Source organism: Notamacropus eugenii, chromosome 2 (assembly GCF_028372415.1).
Source record: "Notamacropus eugenii isolate mMacEug1 chromosome 2, mMacEug1.pri_v2, whole genome shotgun sequence".
In the NCBI taxonomy this organism is placed as follows: Eukaryota; Metazoa; Chordata; class Mammalia; order Diprotodontia; family Macropodidae; genus Notamacropus; species Notamacropus eugenii.
The window spans coordinates 386851657-386867437 of NC_092873.1; the positions used below are offsets into that span (position 1 = coordinate 386851657).

Sequence of the window (15781 nt, forward strand, 5' to 3'; positions counted from 1 at the left end):
GACACTTGCTTGCTGTATAACCACGGACAAGTCACTCTGTTTGCTTCAGGTTTCTTCATCTGTAAATAGAGGTAATAATAGCACCTACTTTACAAAGTTGGTTTTTTTTTAAATAAAAGCTAGCTATCATCATTATTATTAAAGTCTATAAATTATAAGACTAGCTTTCTGATGAACCTGATGTATGACTTTGTCAGATCATCTAGACTTTCTCACAGGAAGAACATGAAAAATGCCTCTTAAAATGATCATAAAGTGCTAATTAAATATTCTTAATAGTCGTGATATGGGTAAAGGTAACTTGGTTTCCCCATGCACATGAGTTAGAGCAATAAATGGCTCAGATGCACTAAGCAGTTAAATTTTGGTAACCAAAAGAATTGCATGTAAATAATGTCAGAGGAATTGTAGAGATCACTTTACTGATCTGCCTAGCCTCATGACTTACTCATAAAAAAATAAAATAATATAGTTGTCCAGCGTAATATCCTACATAAAGTAGGCACTGGCATTTTTATTAGATTGGTAACATATTTACAAGAGAAATGCTAGTGGTGATATAGACTAAAAACATTTTTTAAGAAAATTGCTTAATCTCATTCTTAAAACGTGGGAGTGTCACTAAATCCTTGTAGCTGGAGGCAGAACTTCTTATCCTCGTATGCCTTAGTTTTCCTGATCTATATTATATATTGCAATGTTATATTCCTCAGATGAATTTTATTATGGATCCAGTTGGTCTAGCCCATTACAAATGCTTGTTGGTATAAAAAATTTCTATTGGTCTGGAAAGTATGTAAAAGTGATGCCTTTTTACTCAGAGTAATGCTTTCCATATCCAGAGAAAGAACTATGAAGTCTGAATACAGATTGAAGCATACTATTTTCTCTTCTTTTTATTTCTTGTGGTTTTCTCCTTTTGTTCTAATTCTTCTTTTACAACATGACTGATGTGGAAACATGTTTAATATGATTGTACATGTATAGCCTATATCAAATTGCTTGCCATTTTAGGGAGGGCAGAGGGAGGGAGGAAGGGAGAAAAAAATTTAGAACTCGAAAATCTTATAAAAGTGAATGTTGAAAACTATCTTTACATGTAATTGGAAAAAAATAAAATGGTATTTAGTGGGGAAAAAATTTAAAAAGACAAAAAAGAAAAAAGTGATGTCTTTTTGAATTGTCATAATATAATAGCTATAGTTAATTGTGTTAATTTTGTTGTTTCCTTCTTCTGAATAACTTTTTATGATGCCTAACAAATGTGAATTGAATTGAAAGAACTATTATATTAGTTACCAGATAAAGAGAAAAATAACCAAGTTAAAGCTTTTGCAGAGTTTACAGTTCAATAAATGGGTGGGGTAAATAAGACAAATAAAATACAAATTAGACTGTAAATCCATAGGGGTCTCAAAGTGGTGTTAGAGATTAAAGAGGGGAAAAAAATTTTCCCTTTCCTTCTTTGGTGTGATTGGGGAAAGCTTCATGGTCAAACATGGTTAAACAGAATTAGTTGGTAGTGAGAGGGGTGGTGACAAGGTGAACAAAGAAAGGCACAAAGGAAGAAGGGTAGGATGAATTTGGATTACAGTGATTTATTGAGTTTGTCTTTAAAGCTCAATGTAGGAACATCAGATAAATGAAATAGTATGAAATAAGGTTGGATAGTAATGTGTTGTAGTTTGATGGGGAGAGCTTCCAATGTTAGTCTAAGGAGTTTGGAATTTTTTGAGGTTTGAAGTATGGAGAGAATATGTCACTCATTTTAAAGCAGGGAAATAGCATGATCAAAGCTGTACATTATGAAAATTACCCTGGCAATATGGAGACTAGATTGGAGCAGAGAGAGGCTGCAGTATGAGAGACGATTAAAAGACTTTTGTTATAGTCCAGTTGAGAGGTAACAAAAGTCTAGGATAGGGCCTCTCAGCTTTTTCTCTGATATAGACCCTTCTGGTGGTCTGTTGAAGCCTTTAGATCCTTTCTCAGAATAATGATTTTTAAGTGCATAAAATAAAATACTCAAAGTTACAAAGTAAATCAAAGAATAGTGAAAATAACAATGTCATTTTATCCCCATCCAAGTTCACTGATTTCCTAAAATTTACCCACACAACAGACTCCTTGTTAAGGACCCTAGAAGGTGATGAGAATAGAAAGGAAGGGGTGGATCCAAGAGATTTTGTGGAGGTAGAATTGACAAGATTTGACAACTGTTATACACGACAGGTGAGGGAGAGAACAGTTAAAAAGACTGCAGAAAGGTTATGAGTTTAAAATACTGTGAGATTGTCAGTATGCTTAACAGAAATGGAGAAGTTAGGATGAGGGTAGGGCAAAGATAAATTTTGTTTTTAACATGTTGTGTTTCAGGCTTTGCTGTGGGATATTCAGATAGAAATGTCCAACAAGCATTTGGTGGGAAGTTGTGATGGGGAGTCAGAACTAGAGATAGAAATGTAAGAATTGTTTATATAGATGTAATAACTGAAATCAGAGGAGCTAAAGACAAAAGACCTACATTTAAAAAGTGGAAGAGGAAGAAAAGGTATAAAAGAGAACAGAGGAAATTCAGGAAGGTCGAAGAACCTTAACATTACATCACCAAGCTAAGGAAGATGCTATCAAGAAGGAATGGGTAGCCCTCTGTTGTCCTATAGAGAGGACAAGGTGAAGAAGGACTGAGAAAAGGTAATTAGATTCAATAATTAGGTCATTAGTGACCTTTGAAAACAAAACTTCAGTTGAGTGGTGGGGCAAGAGTCAGACTGCAAGAGGTTTCCACAAATCTAAGTAGGAATGATTATACAAATAAGCCCATTTGTGTATTCATTTCTATATGATTGCAGTACTCTTGGAGTCTTGGTCAGGATTTGTTTCTCTCTGTTCTACAGCTCTGTACCAATAGATGCCATAACAGTTTTTTCTAAAGTATCAAAGTTCACATTTATAATGCCTTATTCCATCATTACTCATGTTTAGGGAGTGATTCCTTGTATAATTGTGTCATTGCTGCCAGAAACCTTTAAAGTCATGGCACCAACTTTTATGCAGCTAGCCAGAACTATTTCCAATTTAAAAATTTATAGGACTGATTTACTTCCAATCCCATCAATTCTCACTTCGTAGACAAATGCATTATAGTATTTACTACAATTTTGTAATTACCTTTAATGATTTTTCTGTTAGATTTTTCTAGTTTTATGTTAAATGTACCTTTTAAAAATGGACCTTTCCTACATCTCTGCAATTACTAAAAGTGATTATTTGATGTTTTACAGAACCAGGCAAAGTCTCTTGCAGAACAAAAGCGATTACCCTTTGCTACTGATAATGACAACACAAATGAAGAATTAGGTAAGATATTCTGGAATTATCAGTGCTTCATTTATGCTGCTCTTAAAGGCAGATTCAGAACAGTATGGCAGTGGTTGTGTATTGCAAATACAGGCTTGGGATTTGGGTCCTATGCCAGCTTCATAGGTCAGCCAGCCTCTCTGACCCTCAGCTTCATTGCTGTAAAAGGAAGGGGCTGGACAGTATATGTAATTTGTAAGGTTATATGAACTTAGTGTCGTGATTCTAAGAAAACTGATTGGTAGGATAATGGGTATTTGTATTTTTAGTCTTTCCTTCTCTGCTAGTTCCTTTTTCTGTTTAGGGATGTTGGGAGAGTTGAGCCTTGGAGGTGGTGCTACCATCTCTCACTACATCTTTCTATGTTGTTCCTAGTGGAGCTAGGTTCAAGATTCTGTCATCTTCAACTTTTTATTCTTATCCACCCCTTTGTCCCCACTCACATGTGCTAAAGCTCTCATCACCTCTGACCTTACACTATTAAAAAGCCTTCTAACTGATCTCCCTGCATTTAGCTTCTCTCCTTATCAATATATTCAGCACTGAGTTGCCATGTTACTATTTTTGAGGCACATATTTGAGTCGCTCTCCTTCTCAAGAAGGTTCAATGATTCCTTATTGGTTTTAGGATAAAAGATAGCTTCTTTTGACATTTAAAACTCTTCATAATCTTCTTTGAAGCTGTCTTTCCAGATTGATTATAAATCCCTACCTCTGTCACAGATGCCCCCAGACTTCCACTCCACTCTGACCCTTGAATCCACCATATTTTTGGTAGGAGACTAACCATCTGCCTTGAGATTCACAGCCTAAGATCCTCTGGACCTTATCACTGCTCTACTAATTTCTTTTCCCAAGTCCTGTCTATCTTGTCCATCTGCCATGAATTAAACATAAACTGGAATCCTCTCCCACCTAGAATATGAGCTCCTTAAGAGTAGAGACTGTCTTGATTTTCTGTTTGTATCCTTAATACTTAGCACCTAATAAGAGTTAAAAGTGCTCTCCCATTCCATTCCTCACTCATGCTCCGTTCCAGACAAACTCATCTACTTGGTGTTCATATGTGACACTCTGACTTCTGTCTTCATGCTTTTGCATGAGCTGTAGAGCCCCTTGTTTCTAATGTTCTTCCTCTTTCCCTCTGAGGTCCAGGACCTTTTGGAAGCTCAGCTCAGATGTCACCTTCAGTAAGTCTTTTTGGATCCCCCTAGATGTTAATCCTAATCCCTCTTCCGTTATTTCACATTTAGTTTGTGTATTTGTATTTGTGGACAGTCATCCCTTGACATTCAGGAAGGATTAGGGGTCAGGATCTCTGCAAACGTAAAAAAAAAACACAAATAACTTTAGACCCCATTCCAAACCTTTATTTTTAACAATTCTGATGATATTTATTTAACACATGAAGCAAGTAAAACAGCACACAGCACCATAAAAAAATTGCAGGTTGTACATGACAAACTAATATTTTCCATGCTATGCAGAGTCTTTGAATCCGCAGTTGGTATGGCTGCAGCAATTGCTTCACAAATTTCCTTCTCCTAAGAAAGCACAAGATACAACCATGACTGTGGGAAAAGGGGAGCCACATGACTGAGGAGAAAGGGGAGCCACATGACTGAGTCTGGGTGGTTGAGAGACAGGGGAGGGGTCTCCAAAGAGAATGCATAATGCATAGTTTTTTAGCGCACTGAAGTGTTTAACAAAATTTTAACTGTTTAGAATAAATTCATGTGTGTATACTTAAGGTAACAAATGATAAAATAGATTAATGATATGTAGTATTTATGCATTTATGACATTAAATTTTAAAATTTTTCTTTACATTTGTGCATTGTCCATGGTTTTCTGCAATATATTGCAAATTCCAAAAATTCCCATTTAATTATTGATGGCCAACTTGCAAATAATAGAATTGGGGATCTGAAACCATGAATGTTGAGGGATGATTGTATGTATTTTTTCCCTTCGGTAGGATATAAGCACCTTACTTGACTTTGTGTCTTTTGTGCCTAGTCTAGTTACTAGCACCCATGAAGCAGCTAATTAATAAATGCTAGTTGAATTAAATAGAAATGTGATATTTTTCCCTCCTGACTACCAAAAAAAAATTCTGGTGTCTGTTACTTGATCTTAGTGATTTGGGGGAAATTTTTTTTTTTAGCAATTTCCTGAAAATTTGTGATTAGAATTTCATTTTCTTTGCATTTTTTGAATGATCTTGTCATTCTTAGGTTATCTTTTTGATTTGTCTTCCACTTCTGTCATCTTTACTTATAAGGTTTCCAACTCCTTTCCTCAATCGAGTCTTTTTTAAAAACATTTTCCCCATCTCTTGCTTCTTCTAACTAAATTGACCTTCTAATCAGAGAATTTATTCTATTCCTTCTAATTTTTTAAAATTAATTTTATTTATTTTCAGTGTTCTACAGTCACTACCATATAACTTAGATTATTTTTTTCCCTCCCTCCCCCCTGCTTTTCTCCTCCCTCCCCAAGATGGCATACAATTTTATATGGGTTCTATACATACATTCCTATTAAATACATTTTTACTATAGTCATGTTGTGTAAAAGAATTAAAATGAATGGGAGAAATAACAAACCAAAACATGAAACAGAAGAAATTCATCTGCTACATTCTGTGACTGATGTCCAAAGTTCTTTCTCTGGATGTGGAAGGCATTTTGCCTTAAAAGACCACTGGGAATTTTTTTAAGTCCTTGCATTTCAATGAAGTTCCAAGTCTACCAGAAGAAACTCACACCCTGTGGTCGTTGCTGTGCACAAAGTTCTGGTTCTGCTCCTTTCCCTCAGCATCACATCATATAAGTCTTTCCAGGCCTCTTTGAAGTCTTCCTGTTCATCATTTCTTATAGCGCAGTAGTATTCCATTACCTTCAATGTACCATAATTTATTCAGCCAATCCCCAATCCCCTTGATTTCCAGTTTTTGGCCTCCTTCTAATTTTTTAAACCAATTCTAATGCTAATCTTACTGATATTAAAGTTCCCTTCATTTCCTTTAATTTGTTTATTACTTGGTAGATTTATGTCATTGCATCAGGGCCATCTCCCTTTTTTAGTCCAATGTTGAAGTTAACGTTTCATTTTTTTCTGTCTGTTGATTTCAGGATCTTTTAGTCTGCTGTATTTGCTCATTATCTGGGAAACTTTTTACAGCTGGTTTCTCTTTTCCTTTTCCAAGGGGCTATTTCCTTTGAGACTTGTCAGTTAATTTCCCTTTTCCTCCTTTTTTATTTGTTAATCTAACCATTTAAAGGCATTTTTATCTCTTTGAGGGGGAGGGAGATGAGTAGCTGGTCCTGTTTGCCACCTCTTACTCCAATACCTTGCCAGAATGTTTATGTTGTGACTTTTCAGAGAACCATATTATAGAAAGTATACTAAGTATGCAACATAATATATAAATATATAGTATAAACAGCACTAAAACTAGGCTTGATGTAACTTCTCTTTCTTGGTTTCATACCACACTTTGAAGTGAATTAGGATTTTTATCATGAGTGTTGTACAGATGAAACTGAGGGTTGCCATTTAATAGAGATTTCTCTTGTTGGATAAAACCAGCCTGACTTTATTTTTTTTAGAGCACCATAGTAAAATTAGATACTACTGTAGTTTATTTTGTTAGTGAAAGATTTGGACTGAAATGACAGTTTTTTAATGGGCACATTCAGTTATTCCCTTCAGAAAGTTAATTACCAGTAAAAAAGTGATAAGAATATATTTAGTTGCCTGAATGGAAATTAAATGGTTTGGATCAGTGGTGTCAAACCTAAATAGCAAAGGGGACCACTAATCTATACATAAAGATCCTTGTGGGCTGAATGTTGACTTTGTTTTAATATGTGTTGTTATCTGTGTTTTATTATGGCAGGTGACAGCTAGGTGGCCCAGTAAATTGAGTAATGGACCTGGAGTCTGGAAGTCCTGAGGTCAAATCCAGCCTCAGACGCTTACTAGCTTTGTAACCCTAGACAAGTCACTTAACCTCTACCTCAGTTTCTTTATCTGTATAATGAGGATAATAGTAGCATTTACCTCCCGTGGTTATTATGAGGATCAGATGAGATAACATTTATAAAATGTTTACCATAGTGCCTGGCATATAGTAAGCACTATATATTTATTAGTTATTATTAATGTTTTTATCATATTATTTTATTCTGTTAAATATTTTCCAGTTACTTTTTTTAATTCAGTTTTCCTGCCCATTTGGCTGCATGTTTGACTCTTCTGGTTTAGATGTAATGTAAAGTGTACGTCCTGAAAATATCCAGTTCATTCTGAAAAGCAGCATTTGACTTTAGAGTACTTCTTCAGTTCCTCTATTGATGGAATGAACTGGCACAGAAGGGGCAGCTCGTATTATATTCTGTGTAATTATTTTGTTGTTATTGTTCAGTCTTTTTCATTGATGTCTGAGTTTTCATGACCCCATTTGGGGTTTTCTTGGCAAAGACACTGAAGTGGTTTGCCAATTCCTTCTCCTGCTCATTTTACAGATGAGTCTAGCCAGGTTAAGTGATTTGCCCAGGGTCACACAGCTAGTAAGAGTTTGAGGCTAGATCTGAACTCATAAAGATGAGTTTTCCTGACTACAGACCTGACAATCTGTCCACTGCACCACATAGCTGCCCTTAATTATCTTATACTTTAATTTCATGTCTTAACTTATTTCCATTTTATTCTGTAGCTATTGCTTATGTGTTGATTGGCAGTGGTCTTTATGATGAAGCAATAAGACATTTTTCATCCATGCTCCAGGTAATTTTTCATCTTCTATGTAATATAATTCTAAAATTTATGATCTTAACCAAGTTAAAGATTATTCCACTCAGGGCAAAATGTTTTCTACAGAATGTTGTTCAAGGCTCTTTCAGATTTAGGTGGCTGGAGTAATTGTTGGTCTTATTGTTTTTCTTCCCTTTTTTTGCTGTGAAATTAATTTATGTTTTATTAATCACAGTAACATCTATATACATGTGAAAAATAGTATTGTTTTTACGTGCAAAACATATTAGTCTACAGAAGATATGTTTGCTGGACCCAAACAATCGTTTGTGATAATAATACCTAATTTACAGGCAGAGAATCATTGAATTAAGATCAAGTAATGGTAGTCTTGACTTTGTTCACAGAAATTGATTAGTTAAGGTCCACTTATGGCTTTGTTTCTGGGCAATGACATGATTTCTTCTGATGGAAATACATAGACCAACATAGAGATTACTGACTGAATTAAAGCATACATTAAGAGAGATTATTTAAATTCACGAATATAAGGAAATCAAAAATAACTTTAATTCAGGTTCTTTGGCTATTTTCTTCTTTTACCAATTGTTTTCTTATGTTCACCGTAGATACTCATTAACATTTTTGTTGGTTAATACCCTCTCTTAGGTGTTCTTCATTATCTGCCTCAGCAGTGCTCAGAGATTTTGTTTCTGTGATTATTGTGCATGAGTATCAAAGGTATAACCAACTTAAGGGTTTATTAAACTAAAAGCAGTTGATAGGACATTTATTTATACTCTAGCTTGGAGCATAATTTTAAAAGCACCAATTTTTATTTTTTTGGTTAATTGCAGCATAGCCATCATCCTTCTGCTTTGGTTTATTTCATATCCGCATCTTAGAACAGAAGTTGTTATGGGTTGTCTTCATTCGTTCACTGGTCTTTGGATTACGTTATGAACGATTTTTTAAATGTACTGGTTGCTTGCCGTTGAAACATTTATAAAATTGAAGCCCATCACATCAAGCGAATCTACCTGCATTGAGTGAGGAAGGACTTGCTTACAGTGGGACAATTGTAAGAGCAAACAGTAGTTTATTCTTGACGACTATTTAAAACAAGCAGTTACAGAAATCAATAACTGTCTAATTTACTCATTATTCAAGAACTCTTTCTCTTGGCAACATTCCCAGTACATGTGTTCAGGGAGAGCAATCTGTGGTTATGATTTGACAAGCAGAAAAACCACTTAGAACTTTGCAAATGCAACCTACCTTATTTACTAGTAGAACAAACTTGAGAAAAATATTGCATTGAGTAGGATTATAACCAATTTGTAGTGAGATATATTGATGGATACAGTTTTCCTTTGGAAATATGTTCCAGGTTGTGAGATTAGACTGCTTTATTTATTGTCACTCCATTACACTGAATACTCCTGGAAATAATCAAGCGATGATAGAAATAACAGTCAATTTAAAACCTGTAAGTGAAAAGGAAAAGTTATATGATTGTTTATTGTGGAATTGTTACTGTGGAAATTGTTTTTTACTTAACATCTTCTTTGTAGTGAATTTCCAGAGATCCGTAAAAATATTATTTCTACTTTATCCACTGAAGCTGTTACTGCAGCGTTCTTCAAATTTAACTTTATATTTGCAAGGTGATTTATAATCTTTTTTAATTAGCATTTCTTAACAGAAATCTTTGTTTTTGTGAAGTGAAAAATGCTGACTTAGAAATAAGACACAGTATTCTAGTCATGAGCTGTGTTATAATCAAGTTGGTTAGAAAAAGGCTGGCAGGGTGTCAGGAAAAGCCTTATGTCCCTTTGTGTTGTCGTCTTTGTCCTGAGCCTTGAACATCCAAATTGAATGAAATTCAGTTTCATTAGGTCACTGAGGGATGATTAGACTTAAGAGGACTGATTCATGCTAGCCAAGTTCACAGGAAACTAAACTATAAACAAAAATGCAATTTTATTGATTTGCTATGGGTCATCTACATTTTTGTCAACTGTATACATTCTTAATTCACTATTAAGGGCATCTCTGAGTTTCAAGATGCCTAGGAAACTTAGTTAGTAATGAAAAGTGATATATTGGTAAACATGGAATAAGAACCAAGGGAGTTGTATAGTTTTGTTGACTATTTTGTTCAAGCTGTGATAGAGCCTAGAAAACTATCCTAACTTCAGTAGAAAGTTTCCTAAAGTAATCCCTGAGTTGTGAACATCCAACTTTGGAATCAAGAAAAGTGCAGTACTTACAAGTTAATAGAAAAGTGATTAGAATTTTGTGTTTGTATGAGTGTTCTGTAGTGACACCTCATTTATTTTGCAGGGGTAGTCAGGGAATGTATCCATTTGGTGGGACTTTTCCAGTTATCTGGCATTTGCCAGGAATTCTGTGATTTTATTGGAATTCTTGCCATCAGGGCTGGTCTGATTCCCTCAACAAAGTCCTTAATTCCCTGGGGTTTTATGGGGTGTTTAGAAAGACTAGCATTTCTGATGTGAGGGCTTGCCTCTCCATTTTCAGGGATGCTTATTCACCTTGGGTGTCCACCTGCCACCTTGTGGCTCTAAGAAACCACATGTATGTGCAGTGGCCCCACCCTGGTAAAACCATCTCAACAGGCTAAAATAGTTTAACAGTAATTGCCAGTCCTCAAACCCATTGGTGAGTTAGGTGGATATGAAGATATCCCCTCAGTGGAATGGGAGGATGAGAACACTTGTTCAATGGCCATGAAAGTGACTGAAGCAAATCCTGTGGAGTATTTATAGCTTGGTCATCCACTGCCTCCTGGGCCATCACTGGATGTCTTGACTTTTTGTCTTGCCTCTGGACATGGATGACTTAGGAAGAGAGAGTGAGGCTGATGACTTTGTGTAACTTTGCCTCCCTTAAATCCAATTCATGTGCAAGTCAAGACATCACCCTGTGATGTCTGGTCCTTTTCAGAAACAAAGGGTGAACATCAACATTATCCAATCTTGCAGACTCAACTCCCTGGACCATTTAGCTCTAGAAACACTCTTTGCCATTAGGAGTTTGCCCTTCTTACTATACCTCTAAACCTCACTTCCTTGACACTGGCTTAGTGGTTACTCCATTCCAGTAGTCTCAAGGAGCTTGCAGTTCTACTCAGAGGAAGGACCCTGATTCCTTTTTCCATATGCTTTCTAGAGTAGACCTTGTTTGGCTGCCTATCCCTACCCCTGCTGTGGGACCTGCCCCCACCTCACCTAGGGCTTCCTCTCCACCCTCCATTATTAGAGGTGACTCAGTATTACTACCCTTACCTCCATAGCAATCTTACTTACCTTCTTCCCACCCTAGCACCAAACCTACCTTAGCATTGGATCATTTCCAACTGCCTCCATGCCCTTTTACCTCCTTGTTGTCAGAATTGGCTCTTATCATTTGCCTTTCGCCCCCATCCAACCTTCTATCAAAGAACCTGCTTGTGCAGCTCCTCCCTGAGAGTCATTATTACCAGAGGCCCTACCACCATCATCCCCAGGTGCCTTCACAGAAGTCCTTGCAGCTCGTGCCTACTGGTCCACATGGAAACAGGCACTGACTCCTCTGATTTCCTTCTCCTCAATATCCTCAAGCAGAAGCTGTTTAGAATCTCCTACTTGAACTAACTTCTAGGTGGTATTGGCCTATTGAAGAGAAACATTTATCTGAGGCATACACCTGCCCTAATTAGTAAGTATCATTTCTTTTATTTGCTTTCCCATCTAGGAAGAGCCAGAGCTTGTTAGTGCAATTTATGGCCGAGGAATAGCCTATGGAAAGAAGGGACTGCAGGTGAGTATTTGGTAATAGTGGCTTCAGTAGGAATATTGTGTTGATTTGCACCATAAAGGAATATAGTTGGATTCTCCTCAGAAATTTTAAGCTCAGACCTATAAATACTATAATTTATTTTATTTGAGTAATTTTTCTTGAAATCTTTTCTCAAATATATTGTACTAGAGAGAAAATAGAAAAAACTACGAAAAACAGAAATTTAAAAAATAGTAGTCTAGAGCCATTTGGTATAAGAGAAAACAGCTCTATACACTTCAGTAGTCTTTGAGGGCATTCTATATTAAAGCACGGAAAAGGAATTGATCATCATTTTTTTACCCTTGCATCCTTAAAGAAAGGTTAAATTATATTTTATATACTCCATTTAGGTAGATACCTGAGGTGGATGAAATTATACCATATTAAGTCCGCCTGGATCTAGCTAAGAGCTTCTGCTGAAATGGGGTTTGGGCAAAGAAGGGTTGAATAGGACCTGGACTGCTGATGACATGTCCAGAGCTGATGGAGGATCATCAGCAAGATGTAGACTAGGAAAGGGTCAAAGATACTGCTGCCAGCCCTGCAGCCTGCAACACTCTCTAGGACAGCCTAACAAGATTACAGTGTAATTGGGAAATATTTTACAAAATAAATGAAAATACAATTAAACATAAATAACATCTTAAAATGAAGTCGGTATGCAGCCGCAAAGATCCTTATGTAGGAATTGGTGGCCCCCATTTCTGTTTGAGTTTGGTACCACCAATGGAGATGGAGGAACTCTGGATTGAGTCAGAGGACCCAACTGTGTGCATGTGAAGCCCTGTTTGGTGCCAGGGGTATGAAAAAGAGGATGAAAAAGTCTGCCTTTCAGGAGCTTCCAATCTACTAGAATTTGCTTCTCTAGGCCTCAGTTTCTCTGTTTGTAAAATGATGGGTGTTGGACTCAGTGACTCCTAAAGTTCTTCTTTAGGAGTTGCAAATCCACAATTCTATGGGAACTCAAAAGCTCTAGAGGCAAATGATGAGGATTAAAAGCATGTTGAGGGATAGTCACCATTAACTTCTAATTTTGAAAGAACTATTTTCTTCAGTGAGCTTTTGAATCTCCTTTTCCATTTGGCTAATTCTGCTTTTGAAAGCATTCTTTTCCTCATCGGCTTTTTGACCCTCTTTTGCCAGTTGAGTTAGCCTATTTTTCAAGGTGTTATTTTCTTCAGCATTTTTTTGGGTCTCCTTTAGCAGGATGTTTACTTGTTTTTCATGCTTTGCTTGCATGTCTCTCATTGCTCTTCCCAGTTTTTCCTCCACCTCTCTAACTTGATTTTCAAAATCCTTTTTGAGCTCTTCCATGGCCTGAGCCCATTGAGTGGGCTGGGATACAGAAGCCTTGACTTCTGTGTCTTTCCCTGATGGTAAGCATTGTTCTTCCTCATCAGAAAGGAAGGGAGGAAATACCTGTTCACCAAGAAGGTAACCTTCTATAGTCTTATTTTTTTTCCCTTTTCTGGGCATTTTCCCAGCCAGTGACTTGACTTCTGAATATTCTCTTCACACCCACTTGGCCTCCATATCCTCCCAGCCAGCACTTGGGGTCTGAGATTCAGATGCTGCTTCCCAGCCTCAGGGCTTTGGGTGGGGGCAGGGCTGCTATTCAGAGATTAAGTTCAGCTGCTCAGGTTGGGGCAGGGCCACCTCACAGGCTCAGTTCCCTCAGGGGGTTTATGCAGAGACCTTCAACAATGGATCTGGGCTCCTGCCTGCTTGGGGAGCCCAGGTCTGCTCCTGCCTCCGCTTCTGCCTCCCGAGGGGGCCTGAGTTATGGGGGCACCCCACTCCCCTCTCCACCTGCCAAAGAGACCCTCTCACCGACCCTTGTCACCTGTGGGTGGAGGGACCCACACGGCCGCTGGAGATTCCATCCCTGAAGCCCGCTCGGATCCGGATCCGCTCCTCTTGGCGCCACACGGCCAAGGAGGGCTGGGCTCCACTCCGGGTCCACAGTGCGAAGGACCTTTTGCGAGAGGTTTTCAGGCTCTCTGGAACAGAAATCTCGTGTGCTCCGTTCTGTGGCTTCGGCTGCTCCAGAATTTGTTTAGAGTTCTTTTTTACAGATATTTTATGGGCAGTGGGTTCGGAGCTAGCATATGTGTGTCTTTCTACTCCGCCATCTTGGCTCCGCTCCCCAGTCACCATTAACTTCAATGAGAAACTGCTTTTAATTTTCCTGTGGTTTCTAGGCTTCCTTGAATTATGGGGGAGGGGGAGAATGTGTTCTTATGTTCTATAAATATTATCTTGGATATTATTAGCACTCTTCAGAACTCAAACTAATATTCAGGCATTATTTCATTGCCTTCTTCAGTCCCTCTGAGAGGCTAAGAAGAGAGTGATATGAAACAACCATAAGTGGTGATTAGGAGACAGACATGAGACAAGGGGGAAGAGCTGGGCTTGTTCAGGAGGCATGTATTAAAGCACTTAGTCTAAAACTTGCGTAAAAACTTGTTTGTGCCATGAATGCTATACTGTAAATTGCTGAAACTTTAAGGTATACTTTTTGGGGAAAGCAGCCCACCTTTTAGAAGCTTTGATACTTAGAAGTTGCATAGTGTTTGTAAAAATCCCAAACTGTCCAATAGGCTTTTATTAAGCACCTTTTGTGTGCAAGATAAGAGATGGAAGGCTTGAGTTCAGTAAATACTTATATGCCTTAATTTGAGGTATTTGTAGTTTCAGTGAGTCCACCTTAAGGTGGACTTGATTAAGGTCTCATTAATTCAAAATGGTATTGGTGATATGGTAGAAAAGAGTCATTGGTTATATGTAGGAAACTGAGGCATCTAAACATCTGTTCATTAAGAACGGTATTTTGGTAAAGGGTATTGGGTGTAGCTGTCACTACACATTGATTTCTATACTACCATTTGTGGCATTATTAAATAATATTTTTATCAGAAAATCATTTGGAATTGTTTTTGAGCAATGATTTATCTCATATAAAATTCTAATTACTTTTTAAGGACATTAAGAATGCTGAACTTGCTTTGTTTGAACTGAGTCGAGTAATTACCTTGGAGCCAGATCGTCCAGAAGTATTTGAACAGCGAGCCGAGGTGAGTTCCCTTGATGTTCTCCTTATATCTTCAGACATTGGCACATTGGTTGGATTTTAGTGCCTTTGATTTTCTCTTCTTTCTATATCTTAATTTTTCAAATTTTTCCTTCCTAGCACAGTATGTTCTTTTATTGGTAACCAATGTCTTTAAATTTTCTTGATCTAAAAAGAAAATTTTTCATATTTCTAACTCACATAAATGTATACAAGAGAGTAACTTTTGCCCTGATATTTTGAGGGTATATGGCATCATGTTTTGGTTGTTATTGTGAAATTTTAAAGCAAAATATAAGGTGACACTTTGATTATAGGAATGTAATTATTTTATAAGCTATGTCCCACTTAACAGTAAAAACCGTAATAAAATTATATTTTTACCTTTGTGAAAAATAAGTTTATTAATGTTTCATGTTGTATTCATTTTACTACACATTTTATGTGAGAATTTTAACCTTTTATTTAACAATAACATTTAAGTACTTATGTACAGTGTACTCATTATATGCTCTGTGGCCAAAGGGACTTATTTCTATGTATGATTTCTGATAAGTCATTTAATTAGGTAGATCTTAGAATACTGTATTGGCAGTTTTCTCATTTGATTTTTTTTGTACTGCTCAAACAGAGCAAAAGCTAAGAAAAGGGAACAAGTATTGATAATTTTTAACTATGTTTTTAAAAAAATCTTCCTAAATGAAAACATAGCAAAAAAAAAAAAAGGTACCAACAACATTC

General features: G+C 36.9%; 1 protein-coding gene across 5 annotated transcripts in view; it reads left to right on the plus strand.

The window, feature by feature from the left end:
* Positions 1 to 15781, plus strand: part of TTC13 (tetratricopeptide repeat domain 13) — an 82471-nt gene that overhangs the window by 24025 nt on the left and 42665 nt on the right. For all 5 annotated transcript variants that reach the window (XR_011975400.1, XM_072647454.1, XM_072647455.1 and 2 more), the window contains exons 3-6: positions 3285 to 3360; positions 8084 to 8154; positions 11881 to 11946; positions 14952 to 15044. Coding sequence is in view for 4 of the 5 variants with exons in the window: in XM_072647454.1 (XP_072503555.1) it covers positions 3285 to 3360; positions 8084 to 8154; positions 11881 to 11946; positions 14952 to 15044 (306 nt within the window). In the remaining variant the exon portion in view is untranslated. The remainder of the gene's footprint in view (positions 1 to 3284; positions 3361 to 8083; positions 8155 to 11880; positions 11947 to 14951; positions 15045 to 15781) is intronic.